The 23,283-nt window shown below is 42.5% G+C and overlaps 1 protein-coding gene across 1 annotated transcript; it reads left to right on the plus strand.

The window, feature by feature from the left end:
* The first annotated feature begins 1,641 nt into the window (after positions 1–1,641).
* Positions 1,642–16,123, plus strand: LOC133509637 (transmembrane protein 47-like). The gene is made up of 3 exons (XM_061836868.1): positions 1,642–1,877; positions 12,148–12,288; positions 13,313–16,123. The coding sequence occupies exons 1-3, from the start codon at positions 1,649–1,651 to the stop codon at positions 13,489–13,491; spliced, it is 549 nt and encodes a 182-aa protein (XP_061692852.1). The 5' UTR covers positions 1,642–1,648; the 3' UTR covers positions 13,492–16,123.
* Positions 16,124–23,283: the final 7,160 nt, after the last annotated feature.

The following is a 23,283-nucleotide window of genomic DNA, read 5'->3' on the forward strand; positions in this document are numbered from 1 at the left end:
CATAAATCAGTCCAGTACGCATACATACTCATGCACACATAATTGGGGATAGTGATGGCACCCTGTTAGGTTTAGCGAAAATCTGAGTAATGAATGCCCCACCCCCATGAAAGCATGAATACCCCATTGTTATTGCCAATTGATGCCATAAGATGGTAGAAAGGACTACTTTTGTATAAATTAAACTCCTCAACTCACTTCAGCACCAAGATGCCACCACAAAGTACAAAAACAGTGAGACTACAAGGCCGAGGAGTTTGACCACAACATACTGCACCTTTAAAGGGGAATTCCACTGGTTTGGATTAACAATGTATTAAATAGGTTATGTAATATGTACTCTATTTTGAAAATGTGATGTTAAATCCTCTCTCATTTAATAGTGTTTTGAGAAGATTTTTATCGACAATTACAAATTTTCAGGGGCGTTGCCATTTTTGCAAGTCACATGACCTACGTGCGCGGCTGTGACATGTACCATGCTGCAACAAATGCTCAATTACGTGGGACACCATTTATGCCCAGCGCCGATTTCTCAGATTTATCTTCATCTGATGAAGAAATAGCAGTATCGGCCGCTCGGGAAGACAGAGGAATACTTCCATACAAAGCTGTGAGCGGTGTCGCTGCAGGCCACGTAACTAGTTAGCATGCCGGAGTCTCGTTCGTTATCGCAACTAACCAGGACCCAGCGCGGCAGCGGCTGCGGGACGGCACGCTGCGTGATTGAGCTCTCCACCGGCAGCCCGGTCCAGAGCCCATGTGCGCGCGGGACAGGGATAACTGGCTTGTGAGGGCCAAGCGTTCATAGCGACGTCACCTTTTGATCCTTCACGGCTGTGTATGAAAGTATTCCTCCATCTTCCCGATCAACTGATACTGCTATTTCTTCATCAGACAAGAATAAATCCGAGAAATCAGCGCTGGGCAAAATGTAATCGAGCTTTTCGTGGGCACCGTACACGTCACATCCGCGCACGTAAGCCATGTGACTCGCGAAGATTGCAGCACCCCTGAAAATTCGCAATTGTCGATAAAAATCTTCTCACAACACGATTAAATAAAAGAGGATTTAACATCACGTTGTCAAAATAGAGTACATATTACATGACCGAATGGATAAATTGTTCATGCAAACGGGTGGATTTCCCCTTTCAGTAAAGTACGTGTACCTGTGAAAAATCTCCTAAAGTACAGTTACTATGTATTTAAAATTTGTTACCTGCCACCACTCTGCACATATGTTTCCAAATATAAGGAGTAAAACAACAGTGTGGAAAAAAATAAAGTTGCAAGTTTGGTCGAACAAATATAGGTGCAGTCAAGTAACATAGTATTTCCTACCCACCCTAAACCTGTTTTGAAATGCACAAGAAGTGAAGGAGGAGACGTGGTGGCTGTCATCGAAATAGTGTACAAAGTACTTGAAAATCCAACTCAAGTACAGGTACAGTAAGCAAGTATTTTTGACAGAGATGGTTCCCTCCCATCACTGGGTTCCACGGTGACGTCACCAGCTTCAGGTTAGCCCGTCGCGCTCCAGTGACGCCCACGAGACACAAGTCCCGATCGGCGCGTGGGATACAGCGGACTCGTCCTCTTCGCTCTCCTCCTTCCTTTTTGCAGCCCCCCCCCCCACCCCCCCGCCATGTCCTCTGCTGTCACCGAGGCGGAGGAGTCGGCGCGAAGCTCCCCGCTCACGCCGCTCAAGCTGGTCGGGCTGATGTGCGTTTTCCTGGCGCTGTGCCTGGACGTGGGAGCCGTCATGAGTCCCGCGTGGGTGACGGCCGACGACCACTACCACCTGTCCCTGTGGGAGTCCTGCTGGAAGCCGACGAGCGGCGACAAGTGGCAGTGCCGCACCACGCTGAGCTCAGGTGAGACGAGGCTGACCCTGCGGACAACTGGCGCCTTCCAACAATGCGGCAGGTTTGCGTAGATTGGGGCTTCCTAAACTTTTTGGGCGTAGCTGCGAGGTTGCGGGTTCCGATCTGCACGCTGTATGTTCTCACCCGCTGTTGTGGGGTTTCCTCATGCTTGGTTCGTCAACGATCTGAAGTTGTCCACACGTCTGAATGCGGGCGTGAATGGTGGTTTGTCTTATTGTGTGCCTTGGGATGGGCCGGCGACCAATCGGGGGCGTACCAAGCAGATCCCGCGAGGACAGCTGGAATAGGCTCCGTCTTGTCTTTTCATTTTCCCAACGCCACCTAATCACGTTGTAACTTGCGTGTGCGCCACTAAATGTCATGGGCATTTTTATTTGTCAACATTTCAACCCAAAATATTCATGATCAGTTTCGTAGACGGAACTTAAACTTTAAATTCATCCTTACATTTCTTATGCTGCTTTTCACCATTACTAAATTATCTCATTGTGAGCCGGGGTACATGCTTTGATTGGTTGACAGCCAATCACAGGGCACATGCTAAGAATGACAACCATTTACACTCAATTTTGTCTTAAATGAACCTCACTTGCATGTTTTGGGATCGTTGCATACAATATTGATCTATGATTGCTTTCTGAAATGCAGTATTTCCACTAACAACATGGCTGCAAACGGAGAGGAGCAGGTTTACAAAAGCACAGTAAGTGTTTTGCAATTTTTGCAATTCAGGCGCTATATTTAGCAACTTTTCCGACCTCCTCTGAGACCTTTTTTTTTTCTTTTCAAGCAACTCACATGTTTTATTTCCGCCAAGAAACAGACAACATGAGTGGAGTCGTGTTTTTCCCCCCTTCTTATTCTTTTGCTCAAGAAGAAAAAAAACATTTTTTTTTGTTAAACTTTAAAAAGTAACATCTGCATCTTCTCAATAAGTAGCTATTACCTGATTTACATTAACCCATGTTCAATTAATTATTTACACGGAGCACTTGAAGATATCATACCTCTGATTTTGAATAAGTATAATTGTTGAAAACTTAATTAATTTCAGCATTTCAACTTCAAAAGTGAGTGTATATACAGTGCTGTGAAATAGTGTTATTGAATTCTTATATTTTTGCATTATTTCCACCCACTTTAATGTTTAATATCATTAAAACAAATCAGACAAAGATAACCCAAGAAATCTAAAATTCTGTTTTTGAATGTTGATTTGATATATAAAAAAAAGAAGAAGCAAATATTCAAAGCCACCTCGCCCTGTATGAAAAAAATAATCCCAGCCATTGTTCTGTCACTACATCATTAACTAACTGTACAATTACTCTATCATAACGTAACACCTCCTGTAGCTACCTGAAAACTTTATTAATGTGCATTATCTGCTGCGGGGATTATTTGTGTGTGCGCTCCGGTGTGTGCTGATATTAGGCGACCATATTGAGCTGACCTATTTCTGGACGGCCTCCTCCGAGGGTAGCTGAATATTTCATGTCAGATTTTGATTTCTCGGGGTTTTTTTTTCTTTTTGCACCTCTCATACTTTTGTGTGTTTCTTCTCATCTGGATATTAAAGAATTAATGTAAGTCGCTCACTGGCGTTGCCCCGCACCCTCGGTGACCTTGCTGGGAGTTTGTCCATCCTTTAATTAGCACTGTTTTCTTTTTCTTGAACTGCCATTCATGTGAAGAGGAAAAAAAAAAAAAATATATATATATATATATATATATATATATATACAGTGGTTCCATCCAACCACAGACATATTTAAGCAAAGTAATAATACAATGTCAGTGAGGGGGGGGGTACAAGGTCTCATTTGTTAATGCACTAAGACAAAAACGTACGAGGCTATAGTTAATATTGACAATATTATATACTGCAAGTGCAAAGGCATACAGTATATTTTTGTTCCAGATCGGTCTGGGCATCTCACGTTGTGCTTGTGCATTCATCAGTGGCAAGCTGCGCCATATAATTAAATGACCAGATAATGTTTGCCAAACCTTCCCTTTTATGCCCACTATTTCTGATCCGTTTCTCCCCCCCCCCCCTCACACAAACATAATTTTACTTCCTCTCAATTTAGTACCACTGTACCACCTTAGCACCACAGTATGACCTTGACCTGGCCTTGAAAGACTGCAGACAGGCCAGCGAATAAACCTCTGACCCTTTAAAAATCTTTTCAAATGCAATCTGCTCCTTTCTTTTGTCTCAAATCATCCCCCTCCGGTCAAGTCCCCCCCCCCCCCTCCCTCCTCTGTCCAGCAGAGACCCTCCAAGCCTCCAGAGATTCCCGTTTCTATTTGTGGCAGTCAAAGATGGAATGAGAACTGATGTTGCATTCAGCTGTGGCAGACAGAAAGGAAAAGAAAATAACCGGGAAGATTAACGGCAATGCCGGCGGGACGAAGGCAACGACGAATTTCTGTACATGATCCGATGTCACCGTGATAATGACAGAATGAAAGAGTTCCCTTTGTGTTACGTTGCCATGTGACATTCTGTGTGTGCATGGTTAGGTTCAAATAAAGAGCAATACGCTGTTTAGATATTGCGTTTGTCGGATGTTTTAAAAACTGCATTTCTCTGCATCCAGAAAATGTGCTCCCAACACACCCTCTTTTTTCTCTAATTTCCCCCTTCTATTAACTCCCCTGCACCATCGATCTTGCTTTCATAAGGCGCTTTTTAGTGCTACATTTACCTATCATGAAAGGTAGTATGAAAATAGGATTGCTGTGAATTTTTAAGTGGTATTTAGCCAGGCACATATTCATTTTAATGACTTAACGGAAGCATAAGTGATTTTACTATAGCAACCAAAACAACTTGCGTTCAGATCTTCAGCAGGAGACATAATAATAAGAAAATAAGAGGAAAAAAGAGAGTAACTGATGGTGTAGTGGTACAGATGCCTCCCTTTGGTGCCGGCAGAGTGGGATCGATTCCTGTTCAGTGATGGTGTCGATATCTGATATCTGACTAGTGACTAGTTCAGGGTACAGTACCAGGGTACCTTTAACCTGAAGCTAGCTGGGATAGGCTCCAGCTTTCCTGCAACCCTTGTGAGGGTAAGTGGCTTGGATAATGACATGACAAGAGGAAAAAGGCCAAAGCTGGGTGCCTTTTGAAAATAAAGTAATTTCCAATACGCAGGGGATTTATCAGTTTATGTAACCGAATTTGTACAAAAGTCGGAACATGTTGTTCAGCTATGTAAACACAGTAGGTCATAATTATTGCAAATATTGGGGTGAAAACAAAATGAGTTAGTCCTGTACTCCGGCATCGGAGCATATCTTATTGTGCCACTTTGACGTATTGTAACGTTTCTACTTAAACTAGTTCATTGCACTAGTTTGTAACATTGAACCCACTTATGTCAGAACAGTTCTAAAGGGATTGTCTTCTGGGGCTTGCAAGCTTTGTGCTTTATCCTCCCGACATAGCAATGACACATTATAACAAAACAGTTTGCTTGAACAGATGAATGTGGCACCTTCAGGCTTCTGAAAATTGCACCCAAGGATGAATCAGACTTATGCATATCCACAATTCCCTTCTCGATACCTCGGATGATTCCTTTTGAATTTCCCATGACGTTAGACATAGAAGCTGTGTGTTCAGGTTTGCCTCCAAATACATCCACACGGGTGTCTGGAATCACATTTTACAAATTCTTTAAAGTCCTGGTAATCTTACTCTATTGTAAACATCTGAGCTTGAAGAAATTCATGAAAATTTGTCCCCCCCAAAATCCTGCCATGATATTGACTTTTAGTTCATATTAAAAAAAAATTCTTTTTTTTTTTTTTTGGGTGCGGTGCTAAAATGGAAACATTTTAGTCTGATTTCATGGCAGACAATGAGGGGGAAAAAGCATATGTGTCATTTTATGTAGTGCTGGGGTCTCAAAGTCAATTTATCTAAGAGCCGCTGGAGGCACCCACCAGCCCAGACTTTTTTTTTGTTTTTTTAGAATGACCAAGTCACAAAGATCTACCCACTACAGAAATGCAAAACATATTTATTTTAAAGTATTATGAGGATTCTTTTTGTGTAAATGTATGTTTGTGTGTCTTGCATAACTGCATGAGCCAATATTACGGAACATAATTAACTTTAAACATTTTTTGTAACTATCTGAGTTCACGTCGATGATCACTAAAGGCCATCCGAATGAAAATGCACACGTGGGCTGTGTCATTCACGTTAGTGGATTCGTCCAACTGCAGTGAGAAAGACTCACAATTTCCGATGTCCTTCAACACATCAGCCACGGCCTTCACAGCGCCTTTTCAGCTGCAGAGACTTTATTGACGATAATATTTCCGCCTTATTTTCAAAAGATCACCTTGTTGTTAACGACGATGTGATGAACCCAGAAACGATGCTTCGGTGAAAGCTTTCGCTGTTGAACTCCTTTGTGTGGTTAGGGCCAATTGGGATCTTAGTTTTTTTTCTTTTAGTTTTTCTCAATCTCATCTTGCTTTTCGGCGAAATGTCGGCGTCGTATTTTCCATCAACAGTTTGAAAATGCCACTCCACATTTCCCTCCACTGGCAGATGAGGCAAACGCACTTCGAAAACGACATCGTGAAAAAGTTGTCCGCCTCCCATTCCATATGAAAGTAATAAGTTTTTGTCCCTGCTTCTGAGCATGTTTTCCTGTACTGTCGTTGTTTGCACATGCACGGTGAGCTAAAGTAAAAAAAAAATACGGCTGATGTCTTTTTTTTTTTCTCTCAGCACACCGTCGCAATTGACTGAAACTGCCTCAACGACGCATTGAGCACTGCTGCTCTAGGGACTATAAACTGCCCCGAGGTGTGATTGTGAGTGCGACTGTCTGTCTCTATGTGCCCTGCGATTGGCTTGCCACCAGTTCAGAGTGTACCCCACCCCTTACCCGATGATAGCCGGGATTGGCGCCAGCAGCCCCGTGACCCTTGTGAGGATAAGTGGCTCGGAAAATGAATGAATGAATGAAAAAAGTTAAACAAAGATGCTTGTGTCAACAGGTTGTGTATAAAACTACATATGGCACCGCTGATGTAATTTTCACTCAGAAAAGTATTTCTCTGCTTGCACGTGCCTGTGAGCCACATACCCCACCATGATTGGCTGGCTTTGCACACAACGCTGTAAAAGTGCCATTCATGTAAAATTTGAGGGCCACACTAACATTAAAGTTTCATATTAAGGTGGGGGCCTCAAAATATTATCTTGTGGGCTGCAAATGGCCCGCGGGCCACCAGTTCGAGACCACTGATGTAATCTGAAGCCCTATTCCGTGGTGTTCTGCCTGTTTCTAAAAATAAGGGGGAAGTGAGCAAGGCATTCAAAATTTCAGCACCACTGTCAGTAACACTTTGTTTGCATGAAACGGGCTCATTTAAGCAAGACAAGAAATAGAGTCCACTGTGGTCTTGCCCATTTGCAGTTCACAGTTCGCGGCACCGCATATTCGCAGATTTTGCCCTCCAACTCCTTTTTTTTTTTTAAATGTATCGTATTTTCCTGATCGCAGAGGGCTTATGTTCAATTCTAAATAGACAATGCGCCAGATTAGACACGGCACTTTACACCTTAGGCCCCGTCTTTAGTGCTTTTAGTAATGGTTTATTTGTTTTATTATTTGTTAGTTATGCTATTCTGCTTGCTGTGGTGTGATCAGTTTACTTTCGCAAGTGTGACCAACATTGTCAGTAATGACCTGCCTAGACAGGCAGCGTGTGGGGCAATGGGCATTTTGGAGAAAATTTAAGACCGTTAAGTGGATCTTATGGTTGCAAGATTATGGTACACACGGTGAAGAAAATAAGTATTTGAACACTCTGCTATCTTGCAAGTTCTCCCACTTAGAAATCATGGAGGCGTCTGAAATTTTCATCGTAGGTGCATGTCCACTGTGAGAGAGATCATCGAAAAAGAAAAATACAGAAATCACAATGTATGATTTTTCTTAACAATTTATTTGTGTGATACAGCTGCAAATAAGTATTTGAACACCTATCAGCTATAACTCTGACCCTCAAAGGCCTGTTAGTCCGCCTTTAAAAGTCCACCTCCACTCCATTTATTATCCTGAATCAGATGCAATTGTGTGAGGTCGTTCCCTGCATAAAGACACCTGTCCAACCCGGACAGTCAATCTCAATCGGAGTGGAGCCCCATGCAAGATATCACCTCGTGGGGTCTCAATGATCCTTAGAAAGTCAGCCCAGGACTACACGACAGGACTTGGTCAATGACCTGAAAAGAGCCGGGACCACCGTAATTGTTAGTAATACACTAAGACGTCATGGTTTGAAATCATGCATGGCACGGAAGGTTCCCCTGCTTAGACCAGCGCAGCGTCAAGGCCGTCTCAAGTTTGACAATGACCATTTGGATGACACAGAGGAGTCATGGGAGAAAGTTTTATGGCCAGATGAGACCAAAATGGAACTTTTGGGTCATAATGCCACTAACCGTGTTTGGAAGAAGACGAATGATGAGTTCCATCCCAAGAACACCTTCCCTACTGTGAAGCATGGGGGTGGTAGCATCATGCTTTGGGGGTGTTTTTCTGCACATGAGACAGGACGACTGCACTGTTTTAAGGAGAGGATGACCGCGGCCATGTATTGTGAGATTTTGGTGAATAACCTCTTTCCCTCAGTCAGAGCATTGAAGATGGCTCATGGCTGGGTCTGTCAACGTGACAATGACCCGAAGCACAGAGCCAGGAAAACCAAGGAGTGGCTCTGTAAGAAGCATATCGAGGTTCTGGAGTGGCCTAGCCAGGCTCCAGACCTAAACCCAATAGAAAATCTTTGGAGGGAGCTGAAACTCTGTGTTTCTTAGCGACAGCCCAGAAACCTGTCTGATCTAGAGCAGATCTGTGTGGAGGAGTGGGCCAAAATCCCTCCTGCAGTGTGCAAACCTGGTGAACAACTACAGGAAATGTTTGACCTCTGTAATTGCAAACAAAGCCTACTGTACCAAATATTAACATTGGTTTTCTCAAGTGTTAAAATCCTTATTTGCAGGTGTATCACACAAATTGTTAAAAAAAGCATACATTGTGATTTCTGGGTTTTTCTTTTTAGTTCTCTCTCTCACATTGGACATGCACCTACGATGAAAATGTCAAACTCCTCAATGATTTCTAAGTGGGAGAACTTGCAAGGTTGCAGGGTGTTCAAATACTCATTTCCTTCACTGTACATACGTTTATTAATACTGCAGTCATTATTTTTGGATTTTTGTTATTTGCAGGAGTGTAAAAGAACGTCACCCCTGCAATTAACAGGAGACCATTGTACAGATTAAAAAAAACATCCTTTATACATCCTTTAAATATTGCTAAAAATATTTAAATTGTGAGGAAAAAAATGCTGAAGTGTGAGTTCGGTCAGAAATGGCTTGGAAATGCTGAGAAACTGCAGCTTAGTGAAAATCATTTCTGCATTCCTTTTTTTCTACTCACTTTGAACACATCTTGGCTTTGGGCTAGCTCCTCGTATTAATCGTAGCTTGATGAAAGATGAAAGGGGCAGCACAAACTGGATCTTGATGTTGGAATATGGAACACGGTCTTTGTGCTATTTAAGTGCACATCACGCCAGCGTGCCCACTATATATAAGTACGGCGAGGAAAGTTTTTTTTGTGTGTGTGTGTTGAGGCTTTTTGTCAGCTTAAGTGAACTAAGTGCTCCCTCTCTTCATTACCTTTCACTCAGCTATTTCTCGTCTCCTCCTTCCACCCGTCTACTCCTCCTGTCGTCTCTTTTGACGCTGCCCTCTCTCTGCCCTTGAACCCCCCCCACCCCCACCCCCCTCCCTTGTTTTCATCTTGTATTGCTACCTCGCCTTCAAGTATCGTACTTCATAGAAGCAGCCTTTCATTTTGTACTTGAATTGTGCTTTGGTGCACATTTCAGAATTCAGGTCCTTTATTATTTTTAAACCTTTCTACTACACACTTTTGTTTGCAGTCTTTTCTAACTTTCTTTCATTTTCTCCATCAGTTCTTCCTTTTTTCTCATTGCATGCACTCTTCCCTTTCATTCCTTCTTCCTTTTTTATGTCCCGCGTCCTTCCTATTCATTTGTCCTCTTTCCCTTCTCTCTTGTCACTCCTTTCCTTATTTTTGCACTTCTTCTATTCTATTTCTTCTTTCCTTTTTGTTCCATTTCCAACCTTCTTTTTCGTTGTCTGTGCATCCATCACTCTTTTCCTTCCAATATTATCTAGTCCACCCACTGGCCCTTCATCCTCAAACAATTCCTTTCTTCGTTCTCCTCTCTCTCCTGTCATTCCCTTGCCTTTGTGTGCCTGTCTACTCTTTCCTGACATATTTATGAACCTCCTGTTCGTCAAATAAAAATGATTATAGCAATACGAAAATGAAAATGATAGCATTAGCTCATCTGTAATTGCATTATTAGTGCTGGTTACATTCTTTCACGGCAGTGTCATCATTATACAGTCGACCTTGTTCTGATATTTGGTGTGAATACTGAACATGAACAATATTTTACCCCAAACTCTTTCTTATCTGACTACTTCCTAATCTTCCTTAACTTCCGTGGACTACACGCTAGCAGACAAAATATTGTTTTTCTTCACCTCAATAGATGACTTTGACATTAGATTTGATATCATTCCAATTTAACTGGTGAATTTGTTGACGATACAGCTACAGCAACTCTCAAGTCACTTTCACTGGTAAGACAAAAGAGGAAAAAAAAAAAAAGAAGCCAGCAACGGGGAATAATTCCCTAACTCGGGAATGCAAAGATTACAAAAATTAGGAAATGGCCGACTACTCGTTTGTTTGAAAACTTGTTCATTCTGGAAAGCATAACGTATTACTCATCCATTCATTCTTCTTTTTGTTGTTAGTGTTAGCACAAAACCTTCAGGCTTCTGCCAGAAAGTTAAAAAAATCAAATAAAAGCCAGGTTGTAGGTGGGGGATGAGGGGAGAAAAGGACTATTGGAACAACTTGAGTCCCATGTGTCATCCCAGTTTTAGGCGGGTGTGCACACTTGTGCAACAACCCTATTTCACTTATTCTTACTTCCCCTCTAAAAAAAAGACCAAAAACACAATTTGTTGAACAACTTATGGATGGCAGAAAGTAAAAAAGTTTTGAAATGATTTATTTTGGTCTCATTTTTTATATCCAAAACACCTGGTATTTAATGGTCCAGGACCGGTGTCTGATGACCCCACTTCGCCGGCGACGGCTTCCACGTTGGCCCCGAGGCGGACGTGATTCGGCCGTGTGTGGGAGGATAAAGGAGCTTATTTTTTCGAATGGACATTGGAGTGAATAATGTTATATGTATTTTTCATGACAATATCTATTTTGGAACTTTAAACGCGGGTGTGTCGACTTTTCATATCCAGCTTTGCTTTTGCTTGAGCTATTCCTCTTCAGTCACAGATCACTCTTGACACTTTCCTCCACCTACTCCATCCCTTCCGCAGGGCTCATTGCTCAGAACAGATGAAGCTCATCCACTTCTGCTTCTCCTTCAACTCGTGTCACACCTGAGAGGCACTGACAATATTCATCATCATACCTTCAATTTTTCACAATCAGCCACGATGGATGTTCTTCATCAGAGTGTATCAATTTGATGAAGTGTTGTAATTGGCTCGCTAGATAATGATGCCTGATGTTGGGAACGTCCAATCTCTCTTAAAATGTAATGTTTTTATTTTTTTTTTTTATAAGGATTTTTAGACCAGCGGCATGGCGCTGCAGCTGTAGAGCATTTGCCTCACTGTTCTGAGGACCGGGGTTCAAATCCCAGCCCCGCCTGTGTGGAGTTTGCATGTTCTCCCCATGCCTGCGTGGGTTTTCTCAGGTTTGCTCCCACATCCTAAAAGCTTGCGACATTAATTGGACACTCTAAATTGTCCCTAGGTGTGATTGTGAGTGCGACTGTTGTCTGTCCCAGTCTGCCCTGCTATTCGCTGGCAAACAGTTCAGTGTCTACTTCGCCTCTTGCCCGATGACAGCTGGGATTGGCTCCAGCACTCCTGCGCCCATTGTGAGGATAAGCAGCTCAGAAAATGGATGGATTGATGATTAACTCATTATCGGACTAATCAAAATTAATTTTCTTTAACGTGACTGTGTCTGAGCCATCGTCGTCATCTTTCCTCACGGACCCGGTTCAAGCGTCTTTTGTCTCGCTTTATCGCAACTTACGGCTCTTTGTTGTGCTGTTTCCGTCCTTTTTCTAGACTGGCAGGTCGCCACACTGGCACTGCTGCTCGGAGGTGGAGCCCTGGTGCTGATGTCATTCCTGGTGGCGCTGGTGGCCGTGTGCATCGGCACCAGGCGGCAGTTCTACAGACCTGTGGCCTTTATGCTTTTCGCCACAGGTGGGTCGCAGCAACAGTCCCAGCTCAAAGGTTGCCACCCGCCGTTTGTGCAATCATAAAAACTGTGGCGGGGATGCACAAAGTTAAGATAATATTTTAGCTTTCATATGACCACAAACTTTTTGCTCTGCCTCCTACAGCCAAATATAATCCTACAGCAGACTCCCTTCCCGTTCTTCTACCTGCATCTTATTTTCTATTCCTTTATAAATTCTTCCCTACATTTTATAATCAGTACTTTTGCTCCATTCCTTTATTTCTTGACTTCTGACCTTGTTCATTGTTTCCTCACTTTGCAGCCTTTCAGCATTTCTTACATTCCTGGCAACCCAATGTGGCACCCGAGTGGAGATTTTACATAGCATCCACTCCACCAGTGATTTTCACATACTTACAAAAGAATAGAATTCGAATTAGAATTTTTAACATTGTCTTCAATTTACAAGACAAACATGTCACCCAATTTAAAACATAAAAAATACATTTGTAATTGAATTATGATCATTTAAAATCGGGGAAAAAAAAATCCCAAATAGTTTTACAGTGTTTTTGCAAGTTTAAGATATTGGTGTGATGGATTATTTTCTGATATGCATATTAGAGTAGATGCAACTTTTTCTTTAGCATGAACTATTCATTAACAGATGCAAAGAATGCAAAGACATATTGTTAATATTAATAATAATCTCGTTGAAGTGTCTTTTAACACTGAACACCCATTCGATCATTTGAATTAACACAACAATGAGGTTTCAAATTCGAACGCATAAAGAAGTGATAAAGAACAGCATTTCGATTGACTATTCAAAGCAGGGAAAGCATTTGTTATCCAGATGTTAACGCAACAAATAATAAAAGCGTTGATTCCATGCCACCCAGCTACAGAAATGTATCTTTTATGCAAATGAGCATTTCCTGACCTTTCTTTTATGTGGTAGTTTTATCCACATGATCATTTTCTGCCGAGATCTTGATGCCGCTCACTTGACCTTAGCTGTTTTAAAGAACCGTGTCTCCTCTCTAGTGGTCCTGCAGGTCTGCAGCTTGGTGCTGTACCCCATCAAGTTCATTGAGAGCATCAACCTGAAGATTTACCATGAGTTCAACTGGGGCTATGGTCTTGCCTGGGGCGGGACCATCTTCTCTTTCGGCGGGGCCGTCCTCTATTGCCTCAACCCCAAAAGCTATGGGGAGTACGACTAGCTCCCATTCACCCATCAAAGCTGGGAAGTTGGAGATGCGATGGGGGAGGTTGGGTGCATATGAAGAGTTCAGACGCACTGGTTTTGCATCTGAACTCTTCATATGACATGTACAGTGAAGAAAATAAGTGTTTGAACACTCTGCTATATTGCAAGTTCTCCCACTTAGAAATCATGCAGGGGTCTGAAATTTTCATCGTAAGTGCATGTCCACTGTGAGAGAGATCACCTAAAAAGAAAAATACAGAAATCACAAGGTGTGATTTTTTTAACAATTTATTTGTGTGATACAGCTGCAAATAAGTATTTGAACACCTGAGAAAACCTCTGTTAATTTTTTGTACAGTAGCCTTTGTTTGCAATTACAGAGGTCAAACATTTCCTGTAGTTGTTCACCAGGTTTGCACACACTGCAAGAGGGATTTTGGCCCACTCCTCCACACAGATCTTCTCTAGATCAGACAGCTTTCTGGGCTGTCGCTGAGAAACACGGAGTTTCAGCTCCCTCCAAATATGTTCTTTTCGGTTTAGGTCTGGAGCCTGGGTAGGCCACGCCAGATCAAGGTGATATGCTTCTTACAGGGCCACTTCTTGGTTTTCCTAGCTGTGTGCTTCGGGTCATTGTCATGTTGAAAGAACCAGCCACGACCCATCTAGAATGCTCTGACTGAGAGAAAGAGGTTTTTCCCCAAAATCTCACAATACATGGGCGCGGTCATCCTCTCCTTAATACAGTGCAGTCGTTCTGTCCCATGTGCAGAAACCCCCACTCCCACCCCAAAGCATGATGCTACCACCCCCATGGTTCACAGTAGGGATGGTGTTCTTGAGATGGAACTCATCATTCGTCTCCCTCCAAACATAGTTTGTGGAATTATGACCAAAAAGTTTGATTTTGGTCTCATCTAACTACAAAACTTTCTCCCATGACTCCTCTGTATTATCCAAGTGGTCATTGGCAAATTTAAGACAGGCCTTGACATGTTCTGGTCTAAGCAGGGGAATCTTCCGTGCCATGCATGATTTCAAACCCTGACGTCTTAGTGTATTACTAACAATTACCTTGGAAACGGTGGTCCCGGCTCTTTTCAGATCATTGACCAAGTCCTGTCGTGTAGTCCTGGGCTGACTTTCTAAGGATCATTGAGACCCCACGAGGTGATATCTTGCATGGGGCTCCACTCCGATTGAGATTGACTGTCTGGGGTGGACAGGTGTCTTTATGCAGCTAACGACCTCACACAGCTGCATCTGATTCCGGATAATACATGGAGTGGAGGTGGACTTTTAAAGGCGGACTAACAGGTCTTTGAGGGTTAGAATTCTAGCTGATAGACAGGTGTTCAAATACTTATTTGCAGCTGTATCACACAAATAAATCGTTAAAAAATCATACATTGTGATTTCTGGATTTTTTTTTTTTAGACTTGTCTCTCTCACAGTGGACATGCACCTTGCAGAACTTGCAATATAGCAGGGTGTTCAAATACTTCACTATAACTCGTTTCCTAAGAGATCTTAAGGATTGCTGTACACAAGTTTACTCTGTCGACTCCAGTCTGGAAAGATGATCCACATGTAACGTCCCCGCCAACGTATCCATTCACTCAACCGGACATACTCCATTTCTGAAAAGAAAAGAAAAAACAAACTGTACCCACTTTTATATATTGTAGATTATCGTCACAAATCCAGGGAATTCCTCTGAGCCAGTCAATCATTTATTTCTTCTTTTGCCTCAAGAGTCAGTCACCGTAGCAACACTGCAGGGTACGAGCACAGCACTGTTAGGACTGATTAGTCGCGGTCATCGATGTTAGACCAGAGTGCTCGCATTATTTTACTCAAGGTCTGCTAGATTGAAAATATGTCAGATTGTCGCAAACTTTCATGTCAAACTTCTGTGGAAAGTAAATCAGCAGGCGATGATAAAATTGCAATTGTAAAGCTGGTTCTGTTCAATTTATGAAAAGAAAAAAACAACACAAGATTTCAATAGATATAAATAAATTGAAAATAGATGAAGTACAAAAGATAACATTGCAATGGTAGTCTATGGTGAAAACAAAGCCAGGACAGCAGAACATGCAAACGCCACACGGGAAACTGAACTCTCAATTTCATTGAAAATGTATTAATTGGGGTTTTAATATGCAAAAATATAACACGTCGAAGCTCTTATGCTCTTAATGCCTTTAACATCACACAACACGAGGTATGCATTTTCGTTTTGTTTCAGTGTACAAAGCTGCTGGAGGTGACAGACATCTTCCATAAGTCATGGCTCATATCATCATATTGTCCTTCTCATCTTCACTTCATCATTTTGAGAGATCCCACGGGTCATATTGTAGACCTCACCGGGTCATGGACAAAGCGGGTACAGAGTCGAAAACTCCTGCCATGATTTGTGAGACTGTTGAGGTGCCGAAGAACATCACTTGTGTGTGCTTTGTGTTGCTGTAGACCGGCGCTGGATGTTTCCTACAGAACTGGGTTCAGATGTATAAGAACGGTTACTCTATTTCAATGTAAAACGAGGACGAAGATATGTTTGTACAGTAAAGAAACTAAGATAATGACCGACTTACAAAACATGTACGTGCTACATCATGTCTTAGAATAAACGTTGTTTGCAAAATGTTGTTTGTAAAAGCGCTTTCATACATCAGGCAAGTCCAAAAGACCAGCCCAGGGGCAATTTGCAGTCCGCTGCTTTTTTTTTTTTTTCTTCATTGGCTCGCCTCATATTTTAATCATGAAATTCAAACGTTCCTGTAAATTCTAGTTACATGTCACCTAAGACACAGTAAAAGACTGAAAGGTCCAATCCAGAGGACCTATATTTTATTTGTATATCACACAAACGTAACTAATTTTGTGAGGATAAGTGGCTCAGTAAATGAATGGATGTTTTAAATGTCAGGGATTTGGTCATGTGGCTAGCAGGTGCAATGAGACAATATGATGTGTTGGGTGAGGATAGCACAAACATGGGAGGTGTTGAGAAGGGGTGAGAATCAACTGTTGTAATTGTAGAGGGGATCGTAATCCAACATATTGGGGGTGTGCGGAAGGACTGAGGTCCCGTCTGTGTGAAGTTTCCATGTTCTCCCCGTGCCTGCGTGGGTTTCCTCCTGGCACTCCGGTTTCCTCCCACATCCCAAAAACGTGCAACATTAATTGGACATTCTAAATTGCCCCTAGGTGTGATTGTGAGTGCGGCTGTTTGTCTCCATGTGCCCTGCGATTGGCTGGCAACCAGTTCAGGGTGTAGCCCAACTCCTGCCCCTTGACAGCTGGGATAGGCTCCAGCCCCCCCCCCCGACCCTTGTGAGGATAAGCGGCAAAGTAAATGGATGGATGGATGGATGGATAGCCGTTGAAATGGAAGGAAGGGAAGGTACGAATTTAAGTGACAGATTAGTCAAGTAGTAAAATGGATGAGGAATACCGCAGCACTTTTGACAGGAAGTGGCACACAAGCCGATGAGTTCGTAAAAGAATATCAGGACGATTATCATGAACCCATTATTTGGGATAATGTGTTTGTAGGCATACTTGCTTGCATTATATAACAGTAGGTGGCGGTATTGGACCTTAGATGTTGTCGTCAGCCATCACAAAACAACACGAGAACGACAACAATGAAGCTAAACTAACAGTGCCGTGGCGATTTTATTAAGTAGATGTGCAAACACAATTTGACTTACTTTTAAAAGTCAGAAGAGCTCCCGATTTCCTTTTGTGACTCATCAGCTGCATCACAATGACTACAATATTGATCAAAATATATATGTATAAAGTAGCTGTTTATAATGTGTTACGTTAAACGATTCATCCCATGCAATGAAAGCTAATGGAAAGGTAAGCGACTATTACTTCTTGCACATTCTCCTGATTCAGGTAAATAATTCAATGACGGCTGGTGTATCCACAGTCCGATTCAGACTACTCAGTTACACTTTTTGATGGATTTATTCGTTTTTGTATTTGCCAGTAAGTAAGTAAAGTACAATTAAGACAACATTGTATGGCTGTCAGTAATCTTTTCACTGTCACATTAAGATTAAACCGATCCACACACCCAGATCTATTTGTTTTGACCAATATTTCAGTCTGTGCCATATTTTTATCCACTTTGCATGTGGTTTGCAAAATCAGATATTCTTGCATGGAGCAGGAACGTCAATTCGGCTTTCATCACCCTTTTGCTATGGTAGTTAGTACAGATACAGCAGCTATTGCGTTGTGATACATTATACAAACGTTTCTCTGAATTAGAATGCAAATATCTCTCTCTCGTGGTGTAGTCACGTGGCACATTTGCCCAACATTGGTCGGAGCAGTGTGGATTCAAGTTTCCACTCAGTTCTGGTTGCCCGTGTCTATATGTTCCCTCCTGGGTGCGACTGACTGGCGAGTGCGACCGCTTCAGGATGTTGTCTGCCCCCCAAAGTTAGCTTTGATAGCTGCGCTGTGCTTCCCACTGCTGGATTTATTCAGTAAGTGCAGTAAAATAGCTATTTCCCACAATGCAGTGCGGCACTGTCATGCTGTTATTGAAAAATGTATCACTATTCCATCCATCCACTTTCTTTGCCGCTTATCCTCACGCGGGTCGTGGGGAGTGCTGGAGCCTATCCCATTTGTCAACGGAGAGGAGGCGGGGTACCCCCTGGACTGGTTGCCAGCCAATCGCAGGGCACATAGAGACAGATGACAGTCACACTCACAATCTAGAATGTCCAATGAATGTTGCGTGTTTTTGTGATGTGGGAGGAAACCCGAGTGCCCGGAGAAAACCCACGTAGGCAAGGGGAGAACATGCACACGACACAGGCGGGGCCGGGATCAAACCCGGGTCCTCAGAACTGTTAGGGCAACACTTTACCAGCTGTGCCACTGTGCCGCCTGTATTATTATAATTTCTTTTTTTAATCTACCTAAATAGTGATAAGAATGTAAAGAAAATGCTGTGTGTGGTTTACTGCATACTGCTTCGATCAGATGGGTAGATTAGGAGAAGTATTGCAAATGTTATTCTACATGTGCTGTAAAATAGAATCGTAAAAAAAAATGATAATGGATTTTCATGCATGACAGCAGTTCACCTTTCGAAACTCAAGATGTAGTTCTGAAGATAATGATGTTCGATGTAAAAGCAGACCTTGCCTTTTTTCTATCCACAATTTGGGACCGATAAAAGTGACTCAAGGGGATCTTAAAATAAGCATGACCTCAGTCAGCACGTATCTTGTACTTGTTGCACTCGGACTCGTGATTCTGTTGAAGTACTGTATCGCCTTCCTGGCAGTCGCTCTACCATCATTGACTGTCACTACATCCTACATCAGTACTGTTAGTGCGTCAATACTCTGCATTTAATTTTTCATTAATTCTTTTATATTTACAGCCTATAAGCCTTTTGAAAATGTTAACTGTAATTATGATTTATGCTGCTCTACCACAGATTAGTGATAGTATACACCATGTTCCTGTTTACAAATTTGCGCTACATTGCCACTGTTAGATGGGAAACCTGTAGTAAATCCAGAACGGCTTGTACAGTATGAATCATCTATTGTACTGTAGATTGTTATGAGCTGAAAGAGATGAATAATTCAAATAACTTCCAGTAATAGTTAAAGACAATTAAAGAAAATTTGTAATGGTTCGAATCTGTTGTGGGGGTTAGGACTGTCAAATACATTTTAATTTGAAATTGATTTAAAAAAATGTGTGGAATTTTTGGGAAGGAAATATGGTCAAATTGGTAAGTGTTGTTGAAGGGGAAATCCACTGGTTTGCATTAACAATGTATACAATAGGTTGTGTAATATGTACTCTATTTTGACAATGGGATGTTAAATCCTCTCTCATTTAATAGTATTTTGAGATTTTTATCGACAATTACTAATTTTCAGAGGCGTGCCATTTTCGCGAGTCACATGACCTACGTGGGCGTATGTGACGTTTTACATGCCGCAACAAAGGCTCCATTGCATGGGACACCTTATGAAGAAATTGCAGTATCGGTTGATCGGGAAGACGGAGGAATACTTCCATACACAGCCGTGAGCTGCACAACTCCGGGGATCGGGGGATGCCTGGGCTCGTTCCCCGAGCCCTGGAGCTCGCTCGCCGGGGAGCTCGCTCGCCGGGGAGCTCGCTCGCCGGGGAGCTCGCTCACGGCTCCCTAGTGCCCCAGAGCTGTGTAGCTTACGGCTGTGTATGGAAGTATTCCTCTGTCTTCTCGATCAACCGATAATGCTATTTCTTCATCAAATGAGGATAACTCCGAGAAATCAGCGCTGGGCATAAATGGTGTCGCACGTAATCGCACATCCGCGCATGTCGGCCATGTGACTCACGAGAAAGGCAGCGCCCCTGAAAATTCGTAATTGTCGATAAAAAATTTCTCAAAACAGTATTAAATGAGAGCGGGTTTGACATCACGTTGTCAAAATAGAGTACATGTTACATGACCTATTGGATACATTGTTAATGCAAACCAGTGGATTTCCCCTTTATTAACTATGAGAATCCATGTCAGTAATGTGTGTTGCAGTCGCACAGGCCATCATGGCTGGGGGTGGGACATCCATGGCACACTTGCTATCTGAATTGGCATACAGTCGGGTAACGCATGCCTCTGTCACCATGTTTCTTCTCGATTTAGAATTTACTTGAGGTGGTTGGGAGGGCGCTGCAGGGTGGCGCCATGGTATTCGATGAGCGGATTCAAAGTTATTGCAGTTAAAAAAAAAAAAAGGATTTAGGAACTATGCTTATTTATTACACCTATGCAGCAATATAATTTCTGTATGAGCTTTGAAAACAAACATCTCAAAGATCCTTCTATATCTAAAGGATCCAGGGGCAGGTCTATATTTATATTAATCCTCATTCAAGCAGCAAAGTGCTCTCCTTGAAGTCGGTTTTTGCATTGCATAACCATTTTTTGAAGGTAGCACAAGAAAATTAAGTGAGATGTTTTTTCCCCACTGTGCTCTTTTGCATCAGGGTTTGAATTAGACTTTACACGATCAGAAGATCGTGGAGTTTTAAACAAACTGATAACCGATCACCAGTCGAATCGCAATATATAGATCAGGGGTGCCCAGACTTTTTTACCCCAAGATCGACTTTTCAATCAGCCAGCCTCTTGCGATTGACGGGGAGGGGGGTCGTCTCGCTTTTTGGCGGAATGTCGGTGTTGTATTTGCCATGAACTTAAAATAGTGGGGAACTAGCTGACTAGCGAGTTATGCTGTACTCAGTGTCGTTGTTTGCACACACGCAGTGAGCCAAAGGTCATAATACGGCTATCGTCTTTTTTTTTTTGTCAGCATGCCGTTGATCGCGTTTGACGCATTGAGCACCCCTGATATAGATGGATAGAGAGATACACAAACTAAATTATTAGTAAAATTCCTGGTTGTTACACTGTACTCTACGGAAGGGTCCCCACAGGACAAGAGGTTGCTTAGTTAGCGCCACCCCTGAAGAGAGCACTTGACTTTTGCCTCCTGGAAGTATGCGAGATGTCATCCCAAAAAGGTCCACCATAGCTGCAATATTTGCCCCCCCCCCAACAACAACAAGGTTTGAAATCCCGGAAATGAAAAATAAATATATTTTGTGGCGCGTCTCATGTGCTTGCTGTCTGCCGACAAGAATGGGCGTACAGCTTCCTATTTGGAGACGGGAATGCTCCGGCGACGTCCCCGGCCCGGACACCTGCTGGGATCCATCACGCTGGGCCAGATGTCAGCGACTCAACCGTCTCGGCTGGAGTGTGGCTCCTGCGCCCAGTCTGTGGCTGCCGCTTCTGGAGGCTTTGGTCCATCTCGCTCTCTCTCGGATTACCTTCTCATTTGACCCAAACGGTGCAGTTTAGAGCCGTTTTCCCTGTGGACCTATGGCAGAGGCTGTGCGACCCGAGGATTATTGTGACGAGGTGCTGGACGACGAGTTCGGAGAGATCATCAAGAGTCGATCTGGTAGGACAAGAAAACTGTGTATGGGTATGAGGGCAAGTAACATGACCGCAAGCACTATTTCAAGTATAGTAGTTTTTAGATAGTCTACTTTTAAAAACTATTCCATATACTATATTATAAAAGAACACAAAACTGGAAAAAGTACTTCCACTCTGTATTTAAGAAGTGCAAATTAGAATAGTAAAAATATTACTCCTGAGTAACCTCTGTATTTGAATGGTAAAATTAAAAGAAATGTACTTACATAAGTAAAAATGGCTCTCTATTGTCAGATATATTCGCTTTGATAATTATTTTATTAAATGCATTCCAACCAGGTATTGCTCTAGTCAAGTCTCATTTGATTCATTGTAATTTTAATAAAAATTTAACATGAACACAACGCTTGTGGTCCTTCCGGTTTCTACCTTTGTGAGATTTGACTTGAAAGCTTGAAGTGCGCTTTAAGCGTTGTTGTGATCAGGAGTCATTATGATCCAAAGTGTACCAAAAAATATGATGCATATTGTCATTCTTCCACCTTAGTTTGTTTGTTGTATAGATCGTTGTGAAGCACTCCTTTAAAAAAAAAAAAAAAAAAGAAAAAAAATGGAACTGATTTTGGTCATTGTGCCTCAAAATGTTTGAAAAGTGCAGGATACTGTGAGCACTCTCTACCAATGCAAAAGGTCTCTTTGGTCAAGACATGCTCTGTTTCCATTCACGTCTCCAAGTGTTTACACCGGAATGGCATCCAGATCCAAGTGAACAAGCATATGAGCCATGCACCTGTCAAAAAGTGACTGCAGTCTCCAGGTCTTACATTGCTCCCCGCCTCTTGTGTTGTATTTTCTGATACTAGTATTGGTATTTTTCGCGTGGACATATTTGCAGCATTTATCGAATATATTAATTATCCCAAACGAGCCTGTACTTCCTTTTTCTATTTCAATTCAGGTGTGATGTGGACAGACGTGAGGGTGTCAGCGTTTGACATGTTTATGGTTTTTGGAGTCATACCGTTTCCTTTCACCCGGCTTGCCAGTTGACATTGAAGCAGTGTGGCAAAATTGCCACATTTCAAGAAGTGTGAGGTTTCTGGCCATCACACTGCTCCACCCCATTGTACAATTTACACTATCCATACTCGAAACAGGATCTTTTCTTGACCGTCTCCACAGAGGACGGTGTGCTACTTGCCACCACGCCGGAGTTCTGAGAGTACCGTTCATTGTATAAAGTCACATTCTTCAATGACTTCAAAGGATGACGAAACTTTGTCCAGGGGTGCATCGGTAGAAGCCATTAAATTCTGGTGCAGATAATGGCAAAAAAACGAGTGCAGTTCAACTGGCGCGGTGATTTTTATGAGTGGACATGGTGATGAGATGAGGCTACAGGTCTTCTTTTAGAACTTGTAAATACTGAATGTCCTTGAATACTTCCCTGACTGCCGGGCTCCGATACAGGAGACGGAGCTGCCTGACTCGCTCCAGCACTTCCCCAACCCACCGTCAACCTCCACCTCCCCAGCTACAGCTGGTGGGTCATCTCATGCTGGAAATAGCAGTCAGCTGGCCTGTTGGATGCTGGTGTGCCATGTCAGATAGCTTTTTGGCAGGCTGCCATGTTCCTTCCCTTCCCCTCTTTTCTTTTTCCAAGTCCTCCATTTATTCCAGTTCCCTACACTTCCAATACATCCCATTTCCTGCTGTCTTTGCTCGTGAATGGTCAATCGAGTAATTGGTGTGAGAAAAGAAATGGAATTTCATCCTTTCTCTTGTTGTCTGGCCCTCCCTGTTAAATGT

The sequence above is a fragment of the Syngnathoides biaculeatus genome, chromosome 2 (genome assembly GCF_019802595.1).
Source record: "Syngnathoides biaculeatus isolate LvHL_M chromosome 2, ASM1980259v1, whole genome shotgun sequence".
NCBI classification, from domain to species: Eukaryota; Metazoa; Chordata; class Actinopteri; order Syngnathiformes; family Syngnathidae; genus Syngnathoides; species Syngnathoides biaculeatus.